Source organism: Natrix helvetica (genome assembly GCF_964273705.1).
Source record: "Natrix helvetica genome assembly, chromosome: 7".
Classification (NCBI taxonomy): domain Eukaryota; kingdom Metazoa; phylum Chordata; class Lepidosauria; order Squamata; family Natricidae; genus Natrix; species Natrix helvetica.
In genome coordinates this window covers 52,677,696-52,703,465 of record NC_138558.1, presented here as the reverse complement: position 1 = coordinate 52,703,465, position 25,770 = coordinate 52,677,696, and the positions used below count along the sequence as shown (strand labels likewise).

The 25,770-nt window shown below is 45.8% G+C and overlaps 1 protein-coding gene across 1 annotated transcript in view; it reads right to left on the bottom strand.

The window, feature by feature from the left end:
* TAPT1 (transmembrane anterior posterior transformation 1) overlaps window positions 1-24,358 on the bottom strand; it is a gene marked incomplete at its 5' end in the record, with an annotated part of 72,900 nt that extends 48,542 nt beyond the window's left edge. Inside the window, 3 exons of the mRNA XM_081959417.1 lie at window positions 6,824-6,942; window positions 14,079-14,209; window positions 23,980-24,358. Coding sequence (XP_081815543.1) covers window positions 6,824-6,942; window positions 14,079-14,209; window positions 23,980-24,358 — 629 coding nt within the window. The remainder of the gene's footprint in view (window positions 1-6,823; window positions 6,943-14,078; window positions 14,210-23,979) is intronic.
* Window positions 24,359-25,770: the final 1,412 nt, after the last annotated feature.

Here is a 25,770-nt window from a genome sequence, read left to right as displayed (position 1 = left end):
GATGGGTTGGGACCACATCCCTCAACAACATAAAATCTTATTCCATCCCAATTTCTAAAATCTAGGGATGCGGAGGGATAAGAAATCACTGAACTTTTACAGTTACTCAAACAATGAATCTGAATTGTGCTCAAAGCCTTGGCAGCACCTTCTGTATGTTGATTAGAGGCACTCAACAATTGCTGGCAAAAGACAATTCATACATTCATTTTTTCTCATGAGCCCCGTGATAGGTAATCTATACAATGTTGATTTATTTACTTGTTCTTTTATATGGCTACCAATTTACCAAACAACACTGGGTGGTTGATAAAAATTAAAAATATCAAGCAAATAAAGTGGATTATATTTGAAATGTTCTTCCTCTATGCACATCAAAAATAGTGTGCTCAGCAACCTTAAATGTTAATAGTGTGTTTCCCCGAAAATAAGACAGGGCCTTATTTTAAATAAGGGCTTGGCTTTATTTTCAGGGAGGTCTTATTATTGTTCAGGTACAGGAGGCAGCAAGCCCATCGGCCCCACCCTCTCTGTCCCACCATCTGCTTGCCTGCGGCCGCAATGACCAAAGTTCTCTGCGCCCTGGCCTTCGCCTGCCCTGCTTGCTAGCCTTCTGCTGACTGGTCGCCAAATAGCTGACTGTGCTGCTCTGGCTTCGCGGGGGCACTTCACCCTCCTGGCAGCACTGCTTTTGGCTGTCCTGCTGGGCTGCTCCTGCCTGGTGCAGGGCGAGTGGTCCCAGATCTATGACTTCCAGAGCGTGCCCCTGCTGCTGGTGGAGCCTTGCACCACCTTGCACAGTTAGCATAGCTAGTGCCCGCAAGGGCCTGAAGAGCCCTGGCTCAGCTCGTAGCCTGGAGCTTGCAGGACCGAGTAGACCTGCAGGAAGGTGCTCAGCAGCGCTAAGGCGGCAGCAGATGAAGTGGCTTGGCTCCACCGGTGGCTGTTGACAAAGGGACCTGGCAGGTTGGCAGTTGTGGTGGGGTCACTCAGGAAGTCGTAGATCCTGGCTGGCTTATCCTGCGCCAGGCAGGAGAAGCCCAGCAAGGTGGCCAAGAGCAGCGCTGCCAGGATGGTGAAGAGCTCCCACGAGTCCAGCAACAGCACGGGCAGTCACTAGTGCCAGTTGCTGCAAGCGAGTGGCGAGAGCATCAAAAGCAAAAAGTAGGACTCGGCTCTTTCCCGAAATGTGTTTCCAGCAGCTGCTGGATACGGAGCGGGTGGCCTGTTCCTCTATCTGCTGCTGGTGCCATCCCAGCATGTTTTGTAAGGGAAATAAAATTAAATCCTGCAATCTTTCACCACCGCCGTGCAAACTCGAGCAAAGGGAATAGTAGCTGTACCTTCTCCCTTCCAAACCATGCTGGGATGTGATCTGAATAAGACCTGGCTTGACCTGCTGTTGAAACGCTTCCCAGCTCTTTCCCGAAGGGAGGGTGTCTCTTCTCTGCATTTTGCATTTGAGCTTCCAAGAAGGGATAGGAAAGAAGAAAGGGAGGAAAAAAAGAAAAAGAAGAAAATATGGGAAGAGGGCAAGGAAGGAAAAAGAAAGAAGAATGAAGATGGAAGGAAAAAGAAAGGAAGGGAGGAAGGGAGGGAGGGAGGGAGGGAGGGAGGGAGGAAGGTAGTCCTAGCACTTGACCACTAGCAGCCCTGCTGCCCTTTCGCCATCCAATTGTCTCCTCCTCCTGAGCTCTGCTAGTGGTCTCCATCCTTTCACTGAGGACGCTTACATTACAAAGCCGGGTCTCCTTGTGTGGAGAGTGAATTGGCCTCCCTCTGACCCACACACTTTGCCCTCCCGAAGACAATAGGAGCAACCTGGCTAAGGACAGCAAACAAGCAAGCCTCGAGTTGGAGGTAAGCGCAGCCGGACACCCCCTTGGGGAAGTGGAGCTGAACTGGGCTTGGCTGTGGGGTCCCTGTGCCCTGTGAGTTCAAGGGCCAGGCTGGGTGCTTGCCCTCCGCTGCCTAGGGCTCTGGACAGCCTGTGCCCCAATCCGGCTGTCCTCTGCATGGCCTGACAGGGTCAGCAAAATTCCTCTGGAGAACAAGGGTTTGGCGTTCTCCCTGGTCTCGCCTTCCTCCACTGGAGAAAATGGATCTCCCCAGGCCCCACTGGCCATCACAGGTGCCCCCGACCTGAGTGAGGTTGAGCTGGCCACACACACCCGCCCATGCCCCCCCCGATGTCGAACGCAACCCTGATGTGCCCCTCAATGAAATCAAGTTTGATATCCCTAGTTTAGAAATTTCTGCCCAGAGTTACATATTTTAATCAGTAAAAAACAGAAGTGCGTAACAGTACCAGGTGGCCAGCGTGCATGCCCACAGAAAGGGCTCTGTGTGCCACCTCTAGCACATGTGCCATAGGTTCGCCACCACAGGTCTAAGTTAACTGTACAGGAAACAGAAACTAAATTGAACTATGCAAAACAAAGACACTTTGAGTTTGCAAATAAACCAGGGAGATGGTTGGCATATAAACTAAGAAAGGAAAGCAAAAAGCAAAAAGACAATGATTGAGAAAATCTGTAAAAGTAGCAAGGTAATAACAGATAATGAACTCATTAAGAAATCCTTTCCTAACTTCTATTCAAACTTACATAAAAGACAGGAGTTAGATATGTCAAAAATAGATGAATATCTTTTAAGACAACAGCTGCCTAAACTATCACATACCCAGAGACAACTTATGAATCACCCAATAACTGCCTTTGAAATATGAAAAGCCATTAAAAAAATGAAATTAGATAAAGCCCCAGTCTCAGATGGCCTTACAAGCCAATATTATAAGTGCTTTGAGGATGAACTTCTCCAAGCACTAAAGGTACAATGAATGATATACTACATGGGCGAAAGATGCCCCAGATGTGGAAAGAAGCCAACATTGTGTTGTTACCTTGTTACCAAAGGAGGGTCAAGATGTTACAAAAACAAAGAACTATAGACCAATCTCATTATTAAACAAGGATTACAAACTCTTTGCTGTCATTTTGACAAAAAGACTTAAGAAGATTCTACAGGTATATATACATGAAGACCAATTGAGCTTTCGGCTGAAAAGATAGCTAAGAGACAACGTGAGGACTGTTTTGAATATTACTAAATATCATAATGAGAAGCAGGCAGCCTTAATATTTTTAGGCGCAGAGAAGGCCTTTGACAACTTAAATTGTGTGTTTATATTTAAAGTGCTGGAAGAAATGGACGTTGGAGAGAACATTATTCAAGGAATTAATGCGGTTTACATGTCACAGAAAGCAAAAATTGTCATTAATGGTGATTTAACTAACTTGTGTGAAATTCAAAAGGTATAAGACAAGGATGTCCCTTGTCCCCTCTGCTGTTCATCTTGGTATTGGAAGTTTTGAATAGAGGTATTAGGAAATATGGTAAAATAAGGGGGATAAGCACCAAAAAAGAAGTTTATAAATTGAGGGAGTTTGCTGATGATCTGGTTATATTCTTGCAAGATCCAAAAAATAATATATAATATTTGATGAGTTTGGGGCTTTAGTGGGTTTTAAAATAAACAAACAGAAAACAACAATGTTGATCAAGAATATGTCATCTCAGGACAGTAATATATTGACTAAAAAGGTGGGTTTTATGGTCATGAAAAAGGTGAAATACTTGGGGGTTATGTTGACAAATACAAAGATAAAACTGTTCCAAAATAACTATGTCCCTCTTCGGAGAGATTTACAAAGATGCTCCTGGGGAGGAAAGCTATGGCAAATCTAGACAGCATACTAAAAAGCAGAGATATCACCCTGCCAACAAAAGTGCGTATAGTCAAGGCTATGGTTTTCCCAGTTGTGATGTATGGCTGTGAAAGTTGGATCATAAGGAAGGCTGAGCACCAAACAATTGAGGCCTTTGGACATTGATGCTGGAGAAGACTCCTGCGAATCCCTTGGACTGAAAGGCGAGCAAATCGTTCAATCTTAGAGGAGATCAACCCTAAATAAAAATCCATTTCAGAATAACCTATATTGTATACATTGATAAATCAAACTATGATTTGAAAATTACAAGTCCTCAGCCACAGATTGGGCATTGGTCTTACCTGATAAACCCGTTCTCTGGGAGGGGGAGATAGCATCCAGGAATGGGTTAACTCCATCTGTCATCTAATTGGGCTGAATCTGCAAACTGTGACGACATGTCTCCTCTGCTAGCTCCTTCCAGCTTTTTGACAAAGGCGTCACAGCAGACCGATGTGTTGTGATGAAGAAATGTCTCCTTCCGGACCCAGGACCAGACACCAACAGGGTGGGGCTGGATGCTATCTCTACCTTCCAGAGAACAGTAAGGTAAGACCAATGCCCATTCTCCATACAGGCCGTGTATTGGTAGTGTTTCCCCGCATAGTAGAAACGGAGATACTATCTGTGGGTGGGGAAGATGGGCCCATGCAGATATACTTCTGTGAGGTCCACCAACATGAGGAAGTTGCCCCTTCTGACACTCTCCAAGATGGTCTGGAGCGAGTGCATCTTGAATTGTCGGTAGACAATGTGACAGTTCAAACGTTTGAGGTCTAGAATTGCCTTTGAACCCCACCTCCCCCAGGCCTTTTGAACGATAAACAGGAGGGAATAAAATCCCCAACCCTGCTGCTCCTCTGGAACCGGCTGGATTGCCTGAATATCCAGTAGATGCTGAATTGCCGATTCCACGAGGAGCCGCTTTGCCCGGTCCTTTGATACAAGATACCTGAATAAGCTCGGGTGGTGGTGGTGGAGAGGAACTCCAGGGAGATGCTTAATTTTACTGTCTTCCCGACCCAGGCATTCGTGGTGACCTTCTCCCATTTGGTGGCAAAGAAGGCAGTCGACCCCCCAATGGGAAGGTTCATTAGGCAGTTACTTCTGAAGCCAAAAGGGGTGATCTCCCCCATTCCTGGAGGACCTCTTCGATGGGAAACACTGTCCATTCCTACCTGATCTGTTGCTGCTGTCTGGGTGGGAATTGTCTCTGAGGCTGGGGAAGGGTAAATCCACTGTCCGACCCTCAAAAGGGCAAGCAGCGAAAGTAGGGAAGTGGGAAGATCTTGGGCTTGTCCCTGGGCTCAACCAGAATTGGTTCCAGGGAGTCCCCAAACAATTTTTCCCCTGTGAAGGGGGTGGAGGCCAATTTCCACTTATGTCTGGCATCCGCTTGCCACTGGAGGAACCATAGGTTGCTACCGACGAGGCAATGGACTTGGATGTGAAACGTGCTGCGTTCAGTGTGGCATCCACTGAGAATTCCATTGTGGCCTTCAATTTATTGATATCTTGATGTGACCTAGAGTCACCTGGAGGGATCCTTTCTTGTAACTGCTTCAACCACAGCAATGAAGCTCTACTGAAGAAGGAGGCTGCTGTGGAAGCTTTTACAACCCAGGCGGCAGCCTGGTGACCTTTTACTAAGGTTTGTTCAGTTGTCTTGTCCTCCGGTCAAAGGGCTTCCTCTGAGGAACCAGCCATGACTGATGATGTTGACAATGCAGCCACAGGGGTATCAACTATGGGGACCTCTAAGGCCTTGGATAGATCTGAGCCCATGTTATATAAATGCTTGTCCTAACTGTTGGGATAGGGTCCTGGCCCAGGGGAGGTCCACTGCCTTTGCACTACATCCAGGAAGAGCCTGGGAGCTGGAACCACCTCTCTCTCCAATGCTGGTTCTGAGAAGAGAGTGCTGTCTGGAGACCATGCGGCTGGCTGTGGACTATCACGAGGGCGAGGCAGTTCCAATGACTGCAAGGCAAAAGGGTGGGGGCTGACCTGCCCAGGAGCCCTCTGATCTCTGGCTCTCCTCTGCGTCTCTCTCTCTGGGCCTTCACAAATTCGCAATCCAGGGCCCTCTGGCGGCGGCTTTTGATTCACTGTGTGACCTTAGAGGACCTTTTGGAATATTCCCTTGTATGGGGCTCAGAGGCTTTCCTCTTTCTTGTAGGACTTGATCCCAAGGGTCATGCAGCCTCTTCTCTGCAAATGGAGATGTCCTGGGTTTCAGCCTTGAGGGCTGCAAAGCGGTATGCCTGGGATCTGGACGGTGGCTCAGCAATCTCTTGGTTTAATGACGCTAAGGGCTGCAATTGGGGACTTCCACATGGCATGAGTCATCCTGACAGTTTGGGACTCAGCTCTCGCTGTGCCTCTCCTCTATATTTGGTGCACAATTTAGCCGCTCCCCGAGTCAGTGCAGCAGAGGAGGCATGTCGTCACAGTTTGCAATTAGATGACAGACGGAGTTAACCCATTTCTGGATGCTATCTCACAACACTATGAAGAATCTTGCATTTAACATATTTCGGTTTGCAGTATTCACGCTTTTAGTTTTAGAGAATATCTGAGATAGATGTTCATTTATTTTGGAAGTCTTGAATATAGTTTTCATATTATAAAGCTCTATTTCAGTGTTATAAAAAGATTTTGTGTTCCCATTAGAAAAGCCATGTCACCAGAGACATCTTAAGGATACATTTATTTATATTTGATTTACTTTAATGGACGTATAGGTCACTACAATTGTGAAAAATGCATGTGATATGAACCCCGGCTCTTGATAGAAAAATCAGTAGGTTACAGTGCCAAATGAATTGCAATTTAATTATACCATAATTTGCAAGAAAAGGTACTTATGGAGGTTAATGCTTCATTCACCACTTTTAAAGTTCTATAAATGTCCTCAGCAGTTATACAGAACTCAGCCATGTGAACCACTGAAACAATTGGAAATGTTAAGACTCTTCTAACATACTCTTAAGACAAAGGTATATAAACAATTAAACATTGTTTTTACATAGCAAGAAGAATAAGAAACTTACCGCAAACTACTACAAGGCAATGTGACGAACCTGAACATTGCCAGAAAAACTCTCAATGGGAGCAGGGTGAATACATAAAGGAAAGCATCCAGGCACAAAAAGATCCCAAAAATCATCAACTACAGAGGAAAGAAAGAGAGAGAGATTCAAGGTTCAATCGAGTTTCATACTGAATTAATTACATGTAGAACGGATATGACTATAATCATAACCACCTTCATAAAACAGGACAATTTACATACAATTATATATAAATACAAAATTCTATTCAAGGCCTGGCAAAACCAGTAGATTTCCCACAATTTAATTAGAAGCAAGGAAGGGGCACCTCTCCAAAGAGGAAGTTCCAATTTTACACCAGACAAGGGATAGGGACGTTCTCATTTAGCAAGGTACTATTTGTTTAGAGCCACGATGGCGAAACTATGGCACGCATGCCACAGAGCCCTCTCTGCGGGCACACAAGCTGTCGCCCTAGCTCAGCTCCACGAATGCATGCATGCCTCCCAATGGCCAACTGGTTTTGGGGTCTCTGCCACACACAGAGGCCACACATGCATGTGCAGGGGCCAGAGGAATGCATGTGGGGGAGTGTGGGATGCATGCATGGGGACAGGGTGCACACAGGGGGTCATGTGCATGTGTGGAGCTGGGGGATCACACACACATGCAAGGGGCACACGTGCATATGCATGGGGCGGGGTGCACATGCAGGGGGTGGGGCGCACACACGGGGTGGGGCACATGTGGGAGCATATGTGCATGCACAGGGCGCACACAAACATGCGGAGCACATATGGCACCCACGTGGTGGTTGCGTGCACATTGTACTCGACACCAAAAAGGTTAGCCATTACTGCTTTAGTGTAAAAAAGAAGTTGGAACACATTTAGCAAAAACTCTTTGTAAGCCAGGCACCTGATCTTTGCAGATTTTTATGGTTTCAGTGACCCTAATCTTCACTCAGTAGATGAAGTGATTAGATTAGATTAGATTAGATTAACAGAGTTGGAAAGGACCTTGTAGGTCATCTAGGCCAACCCTCCACCCAACCAGGAGACCATTTCTGACAAATGGCAGCCCAATCTCTTCTTGAAAGCCTCCAGTGATAAAGCTCCCACAACTTCCAAAGGCAAGCTGTTCCATTGTTCTGTCAGAAAATTTCTCCTTATTTCTAGGTTAAACCTCCTTGTTCAGTTTCCAACCATTATTCCTTGTCTGGCCTTCAGGTGCCTTGGAAAACAGTGTGACCCCTTCGTCTCTGTGACCCTCAAATATTGGAAGACTGCTATCATGTCTCCCCTAGTCCTTCCCTTCACTAGACTAGTCATGCCTAGTTCCTGTAACCGTTCTTCATATGTTTTAGTCTCCAATTCCCTAATCATCCTGTTGTGGCCCACCAGCGGCCAGCAGAGCTGGCAGCAGAATCAGACAATGAGGAGGTTGGGGAGGAACATGGGCCAGTCCTGGAGGCTGGGGAAGGCCATTAAGACGGGCCACGATCAGCTTTTCTTGCCCATTTCCTCTGCCTTTAAGAGCGAAGTAGAGGTGTACGCGTTTGTGGGCTCATGCATGAATGCAGTTATTTGAGCTCCGCAGTAATAGTGCACAGGGTGCACAACTTTCTGGAAAACAACCCCCCTCCTTCTTGCTCTTCTCTGGACCTGCATTGCCAGATGGCCGGCTCAACTTCAGGCAGCTTGCAAACGCGTCGCAGCCAAGCGCTGCCACTTTCCTGGCCCCTTTCTAGGCGATTCCCACTCGGGGGTGGGAAGAAGAGGCAAATGGGCTTTTTAAAGAGTTATCCTCACCTGGCAGCAGCTGAAAGAGACCACCCATCTGGCCACATCTCCTGCAATGGAATTGGAGGGAGAACTCCCAATCTCTTTCCCAAGTAGCCAAAGGAAGCTTGTGATTCATAGCGCTTGGAATATTTCAGCTTAATAGCTTGGGGATGGCTTTGGCAGTCTCTTTTTGGCCTCCCCCCCCCACCCCTTTGAGTGGGGCAAACTCTTGGGGGAATGAAAATCCAGAGTGGCTCCCCACTTCAAGTCAAGGTTGAATGCTGATCTTCTCCTGTTAGGAGAGAGCCAAAGCCATCCCCGTTTTGGGTGCCAGGAGGCTTCACAGGGAGACCTGGTAGCACCAAAACAAGAGTCATGCATGCATGCGCAGGGGTGGGTAGGGGTGGGTAAACACCAAAAACGGGGCACCGTGGAGCTGTGCTTCACCCCTCCCCCTGAATTCACGCTCTTCCCCCTCCCCCCACGCATGCACCTGTGATCTCCCATACTCCCCAAGCATTCACACACATCACAGTCCTCCCATTGCTAGTCAACTCATGACGAGTCTCCACAATTGGATCCTGTCATTGCGCCTCCCGAATACTGGCCCTTAGGTCCACAGGCTCCTCAGTAGCCATGAACCGTTCCAGAGATCACCATTATAGGTGGTAACTTGTTCTCCTTCAGGGTGAACTCGGTCTTATGGGACAGGGTGTCCACCCTTTGATTCCACCCGCTAGGAATGTACGTCACCCTGAAGTTGAACCGAGCATAAAACAATGCCCATCGCATCTATCACTAATTCAGTGTCCTGGCTGTCCATAGATGCTCCAGATTCTGATCATCAGTTCGAACCTCAACTTGATGGCGGGCTCTCTCCAAGTGGTGTTGCCATTCTCAAAGGTGACCTTGACCACCAACAGCTCCTTGTCCCAGATCATTTAATTCCTTTCCGCTGCCGACAGCTTCCTGGAATAGTAGGAGCATAGGCATGGAGGAGCACAGCACTAATGGCTACATCCAATGCATCCATCTCCACTACATCTCCATTACAAACAGCCACAATGGATCAGGATGCTTGAGAATGGGCTCGGAGGCAAAGGTGGCCTTGATGGCTTTGAACACCCCTTGCTCCTCGGCCCCCATTGAAACTTTACTCTTTTCTTGAGCAAAGTGGTCAGGGTGGCAAAACGGGGAGTGAAGGTCCAATAATAATTGGCGAACCACAACAGATACTGCACATTCTTCACCCACTGCAGGGGTTGCCATTGCTGCAGTGCCTCCACTTTCTCCGGATCCATCTTCCCACCCTCTGGTGAGATGTGGTAGCCCAAGAAGTCAATGGTGGTCTGTGTGAACTGGTATTTCTCCCATTTGGCGAGGAGGTGGTTCACTTGCAAGTACTGCAAACCTGCCGGACATGGTCCCAGTGCTTCTGCGCAAAGGACGAACAGATGAGGATGTTGTACAGCATGATGTCATAGGGGATGAGCAGCACACTTCGGGCTGGTGAACTGCACCACTTTGGATCACCAAATGGCCTACAGATTATGGGCCTGCAACCACTCCAACCCAAGCACCAATGGGAAGTGTGGCGAAGCAACCATGTAAAATGCCAACTCCTCCACATGCATCCCAAAACGCATGCAAAGGGGTCTTGTTGATGTGACCACTGGTCCTGACCCAAGTGGCCAACCATCAATTTTCTCCACCAATACCTGCAAGGTTACAGCTGCTGCAGAATGGACCACTGCATGGCAAAGTCATAATCCATAAAATTGGCCGTGGCCCTAGAATCCACTAACTGTGGCACGCATAAATCATGCGCAGTATTGGAAAAAAGGAATTACACCATCAGAGCTAGATATAATCAAGTGTTGGCCTGTGCGGAAGCAGATAGGCTCACTCTTGAACTTAAAAATAAAGGGAAATCAGAATATTTTGAAGTCTGGAACAGATTTTATGATTGGTATAAGACAAGGTGACAAGACTGGAACAAACTGTATATATTGTGATTGGGCAGGATAGACAATGTACTAAGTAGGCTAATAGTTAATGGTTGAGACTAGTTATATATAATGTGAATGTAGGTCACTTCGACTTCACGGTACTGCATTGTTTTAAATGTAAAAATAATAAAAATATATTCAAAGGGGGGGGGGGGGGTGCCCAGCGAGCTGTGGACCTTGTCAACAGGCTAATCAGGCTTATCCCAGTCAGTTTATTCCTCATGCGAGCCTTGTGATGAGAGCTGAGTCAAGAGATACTTATAACATGCTTGATCGATCTCTACCTCTTCAGTCAGGACATACCAATAAGGGAGGGTGGCAGGGACTCCCCTCAAAACGCAGGCATTGTACAGGTCAGGGGTGGGGAACTGTGGCTCTTTTGCGACTTGTGGACTTCAACTCCCAGAATTCCTGAGGCAGCTATGTTGGTTCTGGAATTCTGGGAGTTGAAGTCCACAAGTCGCAAAAGAGCCACAGTTCCCCACCCCTGGTACAGGTCATCATTCAGCTCATCTTTGAAACAGCTGATAAGGATGTCCTCCAGACAGCTGCTGAGTCAGCACACCATGTCATAGAATTCCTCGGTGTATTTGGCCACCACCCTGTGTCCTTGACACATGGTTTTGATGTGGTACCTTGCTTTGTACTTGGCTTAAGGATGTGCGAAACACCGATGAAGGGCCATTATGAAGCTATCTAAGTTTCTCAGCTCAGGTGCATTCGTGTTGGGGAGTGTCCGGGAATGGACAAAAGTTAGGAACAACCAACTTAAGCCCTGTGGAACTTGGTAATGACTTTGAGAACAAATGATGGGCCAAGTCGCAAAATGACCCTATCAGGATGGAAAATGCACAAGTCCTTTCTCACTGACAGGGCTGCTAGTTCCGAAATCCTCCTGGCAGAGGTGATAGCCACGACACCTTGAGAGAAAGGTAACGAAGACAAGTGTCCCTCAAAGGTTCAAACAGAGGTCCCGTAAGGGCAAGTAGCATCTTGGACAAGTCCCATGTCGGATAGTGATGAATGACAGGAGGGCAGAAGTTAGTAGCCCCTCATAGAAAATGGTGAATCAAGGGATGATGTGCCAATGATGCGAACTCACCGCAATCAAGACTGAAGAGAGCGCGGCTACCTGTCTCCAGAGAGTATTGGGCAACAGGCCCTTGTCCAACCCCTCCTGAAGAAATTCTAACACCTGATGGGTTGATGCTTGTGATGCAATGATGTGCCTGCCGGAGCACCAGTACTAAAAGGCCTTCCAGGTAGCGTCGTATATGCAGTTGGTCAAAGGAACGACGTGATCCCCTGATTGTGTCAACCACGCGAGAAGACAAACTGACTGCAATCAGAGCCTGCCGATCAATGTCCAGGTGATCAACGTGAGCCACTGGAGGTCAGGGTGGAGAAGAGTCTCTTGACTGAGTGAGGTCTTGGTCACTGGGGATGCTGACTTCATTTTCCAGCAGGAGTTGGCACCTGCCCACACTGCCCAAAGCACCAAAACCTGGTTCAGTGACCGTGGGATAACTGTGCTTGATTGGCCAGCAAACTCGCATGACCTGAACCCCATAGAGAATCTATGGGGCATTGCCAAGAGAAAGATGAGAGACATGAGACCGAACAATGCAGAAGAGCTGAAGGTTGCTATTGAAGTATCCTGGTCTTCCATAACACCTCAGCAGTGCCACAGACTGATAGCTTCCATGCCACGCCGCATTGAGGCAGTAATTGCTGCAAAAGGGGCCCAAACCAAGTACTGAGTACATATGCATGCTTGTACTTTACAGAGGTCCGATATTGTTCTATGTACAATCCTTGTTTTATTGATTGCATGTAATATTCTAATTTTCTGAGATTGTGGATTTGGGGTTTTCATGAGCTGTAAGCCATATCATCACAATTATGACAAATCACGGCTTGAACTATCTTGCTTTGCATGTAATGAGTCTATCTCATATATTAGTTTCACCTTTCAGTATTATTTACTGAAATAAATAAACTTTTGCACAATATTCTAATTTTTTGAGTTTCACCTGTAGAATTCTGGGTAATATATTCATTTTGATTGTAGATATTCTCCCTATTGATAGTTGTAGATTTTCTGCGCATCTAAAAACATCAAAGCCATTTGCTTTTCAGGATGTGCCTCATAATATTCCAAAGTATCCAGAATTATTCTCATATTATCTTTAATTTGTCTCTTTGGTAGAAACCGATTTTGATCAGGATGGATAAAGTTATTTAAGTATTTTTTGAGTCTTTCTGCCAATATTGAAGCAAATACCTTATAATCTGAATTTAATAAAGAAATAGGTCTATAGTTCTTAATTTGAAATGGGTCAGTCTCCTCTTTTGGCACAAGTGTAATATATGCTTCTGACCACGATTTGGGTATCCTCTTCTTTAACATAACCTCATTCATAACTTCTAGTAATGGGAGACACAACAATTCCTGCAATGTCTTATAGAATTCCACTGGTAGTCCATCCGGACCTGGTGCCTTGCCATTGCTTTGTTTTTTAATTGCTTCAGTTAGCTCCATCATCGTTATGTTGCTTTCTAGCATCATTTCAGTTTCTTTAGGTATCTGGGGTAAGTTTGCTTTCTGTAAGTATTGTTTAGCTCCTCTCTCTTCTATATTCTCTTGTTCATACAATTTCCCATAATAATCTTGTGTATTTTTTTTCTTCTCTTCATTTCCATGGCAGATTTGCCCTTGCTCATCCATTAATTGCAATATTTTCCTTGATTCTCTCTCTTTTTTCAATATGTACGCTAACCATCTGCCTGGTTTATTTGCATTTTCAAAGTAGTTCTGTTTAGCACCTCTATTTTTTTGTGCTAATTCCTCTTTTTCCATTAACCCCATTCTATGTTTAATCATATTACTTTACTTTTCTGTGTGTTGTTCTATTACTTAAGATTAACATGTAAATTAACTTAAAAATAAGGATGTTGTTATTAGATTGATTTAACGTTTGTATGCTTCCATCTATCTTCCATCGGACAGTGTTTAATTTCAAGAGACTCCTATTAGCATTTATTCTAAAGTGAAATCAGTCCAGAAACAAAGTCTGCATTTTCCACCACAAGAGATCAACAACTTTTTAAACTTGAACACATTTTTTTTTTCATTGGTCATAGAACTGCTCCTCAGAAAGCAACAAATGAATTTTGGCTGCACATGCAGTTCTACTGCTGATACATCACTGCTTTGGAACCAGTCCAACATATTCAATTATAGTGTTATCAGATCAGACTTAAGGCAAATTGAATGCCAGACTGAACACTCAAAACATGCAGTCAGAATAATATTCTTAAGTTATATACTTTAAAAAAAATCAACAATCTGGCATCACCAATTATTTTTACAATCTTTATATTAACAAAAAAAGGTTAATGTGTTCTATAAAGTGAGACTGAGCATTCCTTAGGCATAAAAATGCTGAGAAATTAACTTACCTTTTCCAATTCTCTTGGTATTCGCATGCATGTATACACTCTCTCTCTCCGTTCTGTGTACTTGGCTTCATTGTGTTCAAGGAAGTAACCTCTTGTTAGCTCTGCATTGATAAACCTCAGTAGAGAAAGATCTGCATTGAAAGAAAACCTCTTTTTAAAAATGTTGAATTATTTAGCATTCCTTTTCTCATTTTTTCTTAGCTGCCATAGTAAACTACTTTAAATTAATCTACATCAAGGTCTCTAAACTGGCTGGGAGTTGAAGTCCACAAGTCTTAAAGTTACCAAGTTTGGAGACCCCTGATCTAGACAAACACACAAGTGATAGCATCACTTCAAATCTTACTATCTTTCCTCAGCATGCATCAGTGCCCCATCTACAACTCCACAGTGACAATATCTAGAATATAGCTCTTTACTATTTGTTGTTGCCTTCTGTTCCACCCACTAATTCTTCTCCTAATGTCTATGGATTTGCCCCAATCTTATTCAGTTCCAAGAATCTCCAAACTGAGTTAAACAAATTCCTAACAGGAATTCCAGAGAGCTCGCTGTACCAGTCCCCTATTCATTCTACTGGATGAAATGATTATAACCTAAATCAGCAGGACTCTTCTTACTAGTGTTGCTGTTTAGCACTATGGTTTTCCTGCCTTTATTTAAAGACATGTAAAGACCCAAAAGTTTTCAGAAGTAATTAAAATTCAGAGGTTAAGGAAATAAATAATGGGTTTAAATCTGGAAATTGAGGATGAAAGTGATAAACTAGAGTCTATAAACAGAAGGGAGAAGGGATAATAAGGAAACTTGACAAATTAGAGAAATGAGCTCAAAACAATGGAATGAAATTTAATAAGAGACTAGTGCAAAATACTTTATTTGGAGGGGGAATCAGGTATACAATATAAAAGTATATATGTATGAAGGGAGATCCTTGCACAAGACTAAGCCTTCCACAGAACTTCACATTTTTTGTAATGTTTTGTAATGGATAGGATAGCCTGGCAGAGTTTTATTTTTATGTTTGATATCCTTGGCCTGACTTGTTGCAAAGCAATGCAGACCGTAGAAGTGATAGTGAATCTCTTTGAAAGATTCCTCTCTTGATATTAACCTCTCCTATTTTATTACTATTGATGAGTAACTGTAGCTTCCATTGCACCACTGATCTTCTCATGATCAATTATTTTTAATGTGTAATAACTATAATATTTAATTAATAATGCATTGTTTAATAGAATAGTATTATTATTAACTACAGTTTATCACAAGCTGATGATAAATCAACAAAAACTCAGAGTATATTTTTAGTTTTTGATGTTTTGTGGTGTAGTTTTTGTTGCTGTACATGTGCCAAGAGTCCTCCAAAATTGAGACAGGCTCTAAGTAACTTTAAATCAAATATTTATGTATTAGGCAAGAGTAAGTCAGCAATATGCATGCTGAATCCATGATCACGTTGAAATGGCTTCATGCATTGAGTTACATCATTCCTTCTGTTCTTTGCATGAATTGATAAACAAGCCAGAAATTATAGGTTCCTTTATATTTAATCTAGGAGACCGTGGTTTAACCAATTTAGCACAAGCAGGCTATAAAGCCATAGTTTAAAATTAATAATGAGAAAAGCTGTATTTTAAAGTTCCAAATCCACTTGTCTAGAAATTAATCTAATATTTGTCAAAGAAAAAAATACAACCCTGCATATACAGACACTACAAATTACTAAATGTTGAAGACCAACTTTGTGATTGTGACTTGTACTTTGGAACTATTACAGAGTAAAAACAGATTCAAATATTTGCACAAGTTACTAAACTGCAGTTTTATTAACAAAATGTACACAAGTAATGCAATAAAGGTTGGCTTCCACTTGTGCCAAAGTGTTTCTGGCTCACAGAAAATTGGACACTGCACACTGTACATTCTCCCCAAATAATAATTAGCTCTGAGTCAAAAATCAGTACTCTTTTTCTGTTCCTCTAAAATAATTCAAGTTTTCTAATTATAATCAAGGCTTCAATTTTTATTACACTGGTACAAACTTACTTTTCAATCCAAAACATCATGCCAAACCAATCTTATTTCATTCTTTGACAAAGTGGTAAATTAGTAGACCAGTGAAATGCTGTGGGCATAGTAATACTTAGACTTAGCAAGTCATTCGACAAAGTAGCCTACTTCTTGGTAAACTAGAAAAATGTGGGATAGACAGTATCACCACCAGATAGACTTGTAACTGACTGACAAACTGTACTCAATCTGTAGTCCTTAATGCTACTACATCTACAGGGAGGGAAGTAAGCAGTGAGGTACCACAAGGTTCCGTCTTAGGCCCATCTTCATAAGTTCCTTAGATGATGAAATAGAAGGGGCATTCATCACGAAAACGGGCCCGTTTTTTCTTTCCAAAAAAAGGCATGAATAGCCTTGGAGGGGGGGATTGCAGAGTGCTCCGGGGGGGAGAGCAAAAAACGAGCCTGTTTTTTGTCAAAAAAATGCATGCATAGCCTTATAGAGTGCTGCTGGGGGGAGGGACGACAAAAACAGCCCGTTTTTTGTTCATTTCTGCCCTCCCCAGCCCCCACGAGCTCTCTGAAAGCCTCCATAAGGGTATGCATGGCCATTTTGGTGAAGGGGCGGGGCTTCAGGAGGCAAAAAAATGCTGTATTCGATGTATAAGACGCACCCAGGTTTTCAGCCTCTTTTTTGAGGAAAAAAGGTGTGTCTTATAGTCCAAAAAATACGGTAAGTATATAAGATTATCTTTATTGTCCCTTTTTTTCTGTGAACACACTAGATAAATAGATAGACAGATGAGATATTATAGATAGATAGACTGATAGACAGATACCGTGTTTCCTTGAAAATAAGATCCAGTCTTATTTTCTTTTCAGCCCCAAAATAAGCACCAGGTCTTATTTTCAGAGGATGTCTTACCTGTTTACCTGAGGACCACCACAGCCACACCTCCCATGCACTGACACATGTTGTGCTGCTCCCCGATTTCTGCGGCCACTTGTAACCGCTCGCAGCCAGATGTCATGTGGCTCATCACACTGGTGCTGTCACTTGCAGAATGCCAAATGGTTCGTCATACTAGTGCCGCTTGGCTTGTCACGTCAATGATGCTGCTCACAGGAGGCTGTGTGGCGGGTTATGCCATTGTGCACACGAGTGGCAGCACTAGTGTGATGAGCCTTGCAGCAGCACCGACATCACATAGTATCTGGCCACAAGCAGTTGCAGAAGAAGTTGGGCAGCAGCGTGACCGGAGTCGGAGCGTGGGAGGCCTGGTTGTGGCTGTCCTAAGTTAAGTGGTTAACTTACCCCCCCCAGCTTGGTTTTTACACCTGCATCTTGCTCCACCTTGTACAATCAGATGGTGGGTGGGGATTAACTAGGGCTTCTTTTTGGGATAGGGTTTATTATATTAGGTGCAAGCATGAAAATTGGGGTAAGGTTTGTTTTTAGGGTAGGTTTTATTTTTGGGAAAACACAGTAGATATAAACACATACTTGCACATATACCTGCATATAGGTATACATATAAATATACATAAGCACACACAATCTGTGTGTGTGTGTGTCAGTCCATTTATAATATATGATAGAAAAATGATTTTAAGAGTTAACAAGGTTGATACCATATGGTACAACGCTTTTACAAAATCTAGTTGTTCTGTTTTGGATGAAGCCTTCTCCCAAAAGGAAACAAAAAAACAGTCATAAAGAGGATGCATAGTGTTTCAAACAATACTGCAGACCCCGGTCACACATCACTTTAAAAAAGTTATTTATATGCTATGTCCTGGGTAGAAGAAAGTGAACTTCCAATAATCTTTTCTGCTTTCCTCACCACTTTCTGCACAACCTTCCTGTCCAAACAGTAATATTTCTAAACCACAATAATACAACACAACAGGATGCTTTCAATGATCTCTCTGTAGAAAGTGGGAAGGATGGGGGAAGGAAGATGTGCTCTTCTCATGCGGCACAGAAAATGCAGAAGCTGCTGTACCTGTTTCACCAGTCACACTGTTGAGTGTCCAAGCTAACCTGTTCATCAGCTGCATATCCAGAAACTTGATACTACTAACCACCTCCACAGTTGAATAGTTAATACAGAGGTGTATGGCTATGTCTGCCTTTTCTGAAATTTATCTCTTTTGTTTTCCCTACATTTAAAATCAGGCTGTTTTTATTACACCAGTTCATCAAACCTTCTACCTCAAACTCAAGGCCCACGGGCCGGATTTGGATCGCAATGAGGCCAAATCTGGCCCACATGATCATCCTGGAAACTGTAAGGGTCCGGCCTGCGTCACTTGGGCCCAGTCCCTGTCATCCCAGCGGGCGCGGGCACACACAGGCCCAGTTCTCGGTCACTGCATGCAGAGCAACTAGTCTGTGGGACTATGGTAAAAAAATAGTTCAGACCTTCCAATCTCGTGATTTTTTTTTCCGTGAGAAGTTGGAAGATCTGAACTATTTTTTTTACCGTAGTCCCACAGACTACTTTAGTTGTTCTGCATGCGCGGCAGTGAAAGGAGCTGGAAAGTTTAGTGAAGGGATGTGGCTACCCTGCGTGGCGCGATGTATGTGTGAGGGTTTGGCCTGGCTGAAGGGCCCTCAGGTAAGCCTGGGCGGGGCAGGTATGGGAGCTCTTCACCCACTGCCCTGCTTCGTTCTTCACCACTTCTTCTCCTTGCTTGCCGCTGTAACCTAACAGGAGGCTGACCAACGCACTGATGCGATGGCCAAAGAGGGGGAGGCTGGAGTACGAAGCAAGGCAGGGTGGTGCAGAGTTTCCCCCCACCTTGCTTCATACTCCACCACCAGTGGCTCCTGGTGCCCTGTACCGATCGCTCTTTCTCACACACACACACACACACACACACACACACACACACACGGATTGCGCTCTCTCTCTCTGTCTGTCTCACCCCATTTGCATGCAAGTGTGCTGTGGGACAAGGTCTCATTAAATAGTTAAATGGAAAGTAGTTTGGGGGGGAAGGGAGGAGCAGGAGGTCAGCAAACACTTTTTCCACCAAGAATGAAAGTTTCTGAGTCGCTGACTCTGCAAAAGAGGATGGGTGCCTGAATCTGTGCAATATTATAGCACCCAAGAGGAGCATCCATTTTTGGCATGAAAAGCATTCTCTAGCCAACTCTCCTCTCCCTTCCTCAAAGCAACCTGTATTCACGAACATATTAGTCCCAACTCACACATACTGGGGCCTATCAGTGAGAAAATCAAGAATCTAGTTACGCAAAGGGTTAATGTAGCCTAAAAGACCCAGTTTATCTTTTAAATGTTAAGGAATGATCGTATGAATTGCCGAAGTAAAGTCAACAAACAACATTCACATATAAATATTTCTTTCCTCTAAGTGTGCCAAGCTCAGATAGAGAATAGAGGAAATAACATTCTTTGTGGAATGATTTCGATGGTAAACAAACTGAATTGAGTCAAACACTGGAGGGAGGCTGGATACTTTAAAGTTCATCAGCCTTTCAAAACATTTCATAATGATAGACGTAAGTGCAATCAGACAATAATCATTAAAAATTAAAATTATTCTTCAGCAATGAATGTAGAGCAAAAGTTCCAACAAGGAAGTTAGAGACTTAGAGCCGAGGGAGTCTACTGCGCCACAGACGTCCGGATGTGAATCCCTTGTTGTGAAATGGGGCCCTGGGAGACAGTTGGGCCTGCTGATAGTATACCTGGCTCCTCGCTATACATCAGCGGCCCTGCCTGAACTCCTCGAGCTGATCGCATCGGTGGCGGTTGAGACCCCCAAACTTTTAGTGATGGGGGATTTTAACCTGCCATCGATGGGAGAAGCATCAGAGGGGGTTCGGGAGTTCATGGCTTCCATGACAGCCATGGACCTGACTCAAATGATTCAGGGCCCGACACACGAGGGAGGACACACTCTGGACCTCGTTTTTGTCTCTGGCCAGTGGTTGAGTGATCTGGGAGGAGGGGACTTAACCATCACTCCCCTGTCATGGTCAGATCACTCACTCCTTCGTCTTGACTTCCCTGGTGCTACCTCCCGCTGCGGGGAGGCGGAACCGGAAAGCACTAGATGGTTCCGCCCCAGGCGCCTGATGGAACCAGATAGGTTCCAGACGGAGCTTGGGCCACCTCCTGTAACCTTGACCCGCCCCCGGGTAGAGGACCTGGTGGTCGCGTGGAATAATGCGACTTCCGGGGCCTTGAACCGGGTGGCGCCTTTGCGGCCTCTCCGGCGGCAACGATCCACCCTGGCCCCTTGGTTTACCGAGGAGCTGAGGGTGATGAAATGCCGCAAGAGACGTCTAGAGAGTCGTTGGAGATCCTCTCGTTCCGAACTTGATCGAACACAGGCACGAGCCCATTTAAGGACGTACCTTGTGGCATTGAGAGTGGCCAAACGCCAATATTGTGCCACTCTCATTGCATCCGCAGAGAACCGCCCTGCCGCCCTGTTTCGGGTGTCCCGCTCCCTCTTGTTTCAGAGGCCGCGGGAGGCCCCTCTACAGGGCAGAGCAGAGGAATTTGGGAAATATCTGCAGGATAAAATCGCTCAAATTCGGAAGGATTGGGTCCCTGTTAGTGGTCCAATGGAGACGTCCGTGGCGAGTCTTGAGGAATCGACCTGGGAGGAGTTTGACTTGGTTGCCATCGAGGATTTGGACAGAATGCGTGGACGACTGCGACCCACCACATGTTTATTGGACCCGTGCCCCTCCTGGCTTGTACTGGCATCCTGGGAGGTTACACGAGACTGGCTCCTGGACCTAGTGAATGCCTCGCTGAGCGAGGGGTCTCTCCCGGCCGCCTTGAAAGAGGCGGTGGTGAGACCCTTGCTCAAGAAGCCTTCCCTGGATCCTTTGGAGCTGGCCAATTATCGTCCTGTCTCCAACCTTCCCTTTTTGGCGAAGGTTGTAGAGTGTGGTGGCCTACCAGTTTCCACGGCATCTGGAGGAAAATGATTATCTAGACCCGCGCCAGTCCGGCTTCCGCCCCGGTCACAGCACGGAGACGGCCTTGGTCGCGTTGGTGGATGATCTCTGGAGGGCCAGAGATAGAGGTTGTTCCTCTATCCTGGTCCTATTAGACCTCTCGGCAGCTTTTGATACCATCGACCATGGTATCCTGCTGCGCCGGCTGGAGGGGTTGGGGGTCCGGGGCACCGTTTTGCGGTGGTTCGGCTCCTACCTTTCTGGCCGGACGCAGCGTGTGTTGGCAGGGGAGGAGAGGTCGACCCTACGCCCCCTTACTTGTGGGGTGCCACAGGGGTCGGTCCTCTCGCCACCCCTGTTCAACACATATATGAAGCCGCTGGGTGAGATCATCCGTGGTTTCGGGGTGGGATACCATCTGTACGCTGATGATACTCAGCTGTACTTTTCCACCCCGAACCACCCCAACGAGGCCATCGAAGTGATGTCCCAGTGTGTGGAAGCCGTACGGATCTGGATGGATGACAACCGACTCAAACTCAACCCCTCCAAGACGGAGTGGCTGTGGGTACCGGCTCCCCGGTTCAGCCAATTAATTCCATCATTGGCCATCGGGGGCATTCAACTTGCCCCCGTGGAGCGGGCGCGCAATTTGGGCGTCCTCCTGGATGCCCGGCTGTCCATGGATGACCACGTGACAGCCGTGGCAAGGGGGGCGTTCCACCAGGTTCGCCTGGTGCGCCAATTGCGCCCCCTACTGGACCGGGACGCCTTACGCACAGTCACTCATGCGCTGGTGACGTCTCGCTTGGACTACTGTAACGCTCTCTACATGGGGCTTCCCTTGAAATGCACCCGGAGGCTACAGTTGGTCCAGAACGCAGCCGCGCGGGTAATTATGGGGAGTACTAGGTACTCCCATGTGACACCATTCCTGCGCGAGCTGCACTGGCTTCCTGTGGTCTATCGGGTGCGTTTCAAGGTTTTGATAACAATCTTTAAAGCGCTCCATGGCTTAGGACCTAGTTACTTGCGGGATCGTATTCTGCCCCATACATCCCTGCGACCAATCCGCTCGCACAGAGAGGGCCTCCTCCAGGTGCCGTCCACCAGACAGTGTCGAGGGGCGGCGCCTAGGAGTAGAGCCTTCTCTGTGGCGGGCCCAGCCCTGTGGAATGACCTCCCCCCGGATATTAGGAATACCTCTGACCTCCGCTCCTTTCGTGTAAAGCTCAAGACCCACCTTTTTCAAGTTGCTGGCCTGGCTCAACTTTGATCCAACTATATCGCTCCTGACGGGTTTTTTATTTGGGGTATTTTAATTGCATTCAATTTATTTAGGGGTTTTTAAACATTGTGTTTTTACTTGTTTTTATCTATCAGTTCACCTCCTCTTTGTATATGTCGTATATATGTCTTGGTATATGTTTTGTTATATGTATGTCGATATATTTATTTCCTATGTTTTGTTGTACGCCGCCCCGAGTCCTTCGGGAGAGGGTGCGGCTAAGAAATAAATATATTATTATTATTATTATTATTATTATTATTATTATTATTATTATTATTATTATTATTATTATTAAGTTCTGGCTGACATTTTCACACAAACAAAAAAGTAAGACATTTTGGGATTTGATTGCTTGGAAGGACAGCACGCTAGATTTTCTATCTACAAAAGCAGCATTTACGGGTTGACCACTCAGAGGAAAAACCTGTTCCAGATAATCCCACAGCATTCAATCTTCTTTTTAACACTGTAGGTGAAATGAGGCTGTTGGAAACGGTCTTTGTCTACCTTCCTCAACTCTGAAATTTGGCAGGAAGGAGGACAGGTCAGATACACATTATGAGTCCATCATTTTGCCCCCACTATCGATGAGTCAATTCTCTTTTCAGAATCTTTACGTTTTACCTGGCCTCAGAAGACCCTGAAAACATCAAGCTGATATTGCAGCTGGATAATGAGGACCCTCCCTGCCAAAGAAAAAAGCAAGGGAAAAAAACCTTAACCAAGAAAGGGCACCTTTCTCCAATGTTTCCCTTACACTCCTGATTTTTTTTCCCCACAGTACATTAACACAGCTCTCCTACAATCTCCACAAGACAAAAATAGTGGATCCAACATCTACTAACTAGGCTGTACTTTAGTAGCAAAGATCACTTACTATAACATTTCAAATGCACATCCAATTAAGTGGATAGACATAAAATACTTAAGCTATCCCCTAGCAAGAAAGCAGTCTTGCGCACTCAAGTCCAATGCCAAGAATATATTTCATAGCATTAGATGATTCTTTACCACTTGTTCCTGGGCAAAAGTAAAGCTAATTTTATATGCCCTCATCCAAGTTTCACATATAAAGCAGGAACCTATCCCGGAAAACAGATTAAGACCGAGATCTGAGCCTCCTTTTTCAAACTTGGATGCCTAAAATAGATTCCCCAAAATAACTTGGTGAGGTCTTTCATGACCCAGAGGGAGGCAATGTGAACATGGTGAGGACCAAATTCAGGCACCCTGAGACTCCAACATACTCGTTATGGAGAAAGCATACAGGTCAGAAATCCTCTTTTGGACGTCAAGGGGACAGAGGTATCTTTGCCGGTCTTAGCATTCCTAAATCCACCCTACCTCGGTGTAAAACTTAAGGACCATAGTTTGCTAAAACGAAACCACTTTTGGAAGAAGCGGGTGGAGGAAGAAAGCCCGTTGTGACCCAACAGGTTGGGGTGCAAATGGGGCTTTCTCCGCTCTTCCTTCTCCCCAATTTTTCTGCATACCCCCTTCCCGTTTCCCACGGGGAAGAACCCAAGAAGCGCTCTGCACACGTTAAGTTTTTTCTCCTCCTTTTCTGCACTCCCCTCCCAAGCTTTTCACAGGAATGAAATTCCAAAGAGGCACTCTGCACATGCTTAGGGGTCCGCGACGGAATCTCACCCGAGGGCGCGCGGCGCTGCTGTTGCTTGCGGTATCGGTCGCTCTCGTAGAAGCCCAGCGTTTCGGTATGGGGTGGAGACTGCCCATCGCCGCCGCTGGCGAAACTGCTCTGTCGCGGCTGCCCGTCCTCCGCTGGCAACAGTAGTGGCAAGGGATCAGGCGGGGAGCCCCGGCGGGGTCCGGCCCCGCCGCTGCCATCCCCGCCACCCGGAGCCGCCTCGGCCAGGCCCGCCATCTTCGCGCGCGCGACGGCGGCGGCCCCCGGCAGTGGAGGGAAGCAGCCGCCACCCCAGAGGACGTCATCTCTGCGCGACACAGAGCGCACCAGCCGGGCCCATTTCTCCCGCGCGCGTGAGCAACGAACTCCCTGCGCCGCCATCTTGGCTGCGATTGCCAGCCGACTGTTGCCCTGGTGACGCCACGCCACTCGGGAGGTGGGGCCGGAAGTCCTAGGCAGCGTTCCCTGGACGCAGGAGAGAGGAGGGGGGTGGGTTGGGGAGTGTGGTCGCTCTTAAGACGAATGGACCGCAACTCCCAGAATTTTGTATCCTGACTGGGAAATCCTGGGAGTTGAAATCTAGTCGTCTTAAATTTGATGATACTAAGAAACGCTGCATTAACCCGTTCCTTTGGGTTTTATCCAGCAATTGTGTAATGAAACGGCTCCAGCGCCTTTGCACAGTTTTGCCACGGCCCCTCAGGATGTGCCTACACTTCTTGTGCAGGGGTAGTAGTGGCAGCGGGAGGTTTCGCCCACACGCCTGGACGCTTCTGTGCAAGAGTCACGTGTCAGCGCGAGCGAACTCGTAATAAAAAAAACATTGGAAACCCTCCACTGTTCTTGTGCCATATCCATCATCGGATGTTGCGATCATGTTGGCAGTCCTATTTTTGTCAACAGTCACATGAAAAAGTGCTGCTGAGTTTTGTCCTCCAGTTAAAATCTTTTATTCCTACATGGCATTCTGAAGTCTGGAATGCAGTTTCAGTGCCTAAGTCCACAGGCACTTTAAGGGGGTGTCTTTATTGTAGCCCACAGGGAGAGATTTTTGGGCAGGCACAAGTCACTTTGGCATCTACAAATTGACAGTGACAGGGTTGGGAAAATAAAATGGCCCTCATTGAGATACCCTTGTACAAATCCATGGATTGGCTGTCTTTTGAAGACAGACCATCCCTGGGTTCAATAGAAGAGATTATCTGTGGCTCAGGGTTGAACTTTGGAGTTGACTCCCTGAATATGGTAGTTTGCTTGCAGATAGTTCATTACTCAACATTTTCAGTGATGGGGAATGTGCTCCCTACAAACTGCCTTTATGTTTTTGAACGTCCTTCGATTAGAATCATTTTTGGCTTGAACCACCAAGGAGGAAAATACTCTTCACACCCAGTGATGGGATTCAAATGTTTTTACTACTGGTTCCTGAAAGGTAGTCCAGACAAGAAGCACTATCTATTTTATTCTGCTTTATTAATTGTGACAGAATGTCCTCCCCCTCCTGGTCACCTCTCCAGCCCAAGAAACTTAAGGATGGTGCCTTCTGAGATGTTTGCCATATCCCCATTCTTTCTGCAGGCTCAGCTGCATCTTAACTGATTATTGCCCTGGCTATGGCCCTTCCCCCTGTCTCCCAAGATCATTCTGTCCCTGTCGTACTGTCCCCATTTATCTGTACTCATTTCTCTTATTAATGTCCATGTTTATACTTAAACCTGTAATCTTGTACATGTTTGACAAACTAAATAAAATAAAAAAATAAATTAAAATTACTGGCGGGCTGGAGAAAGTGG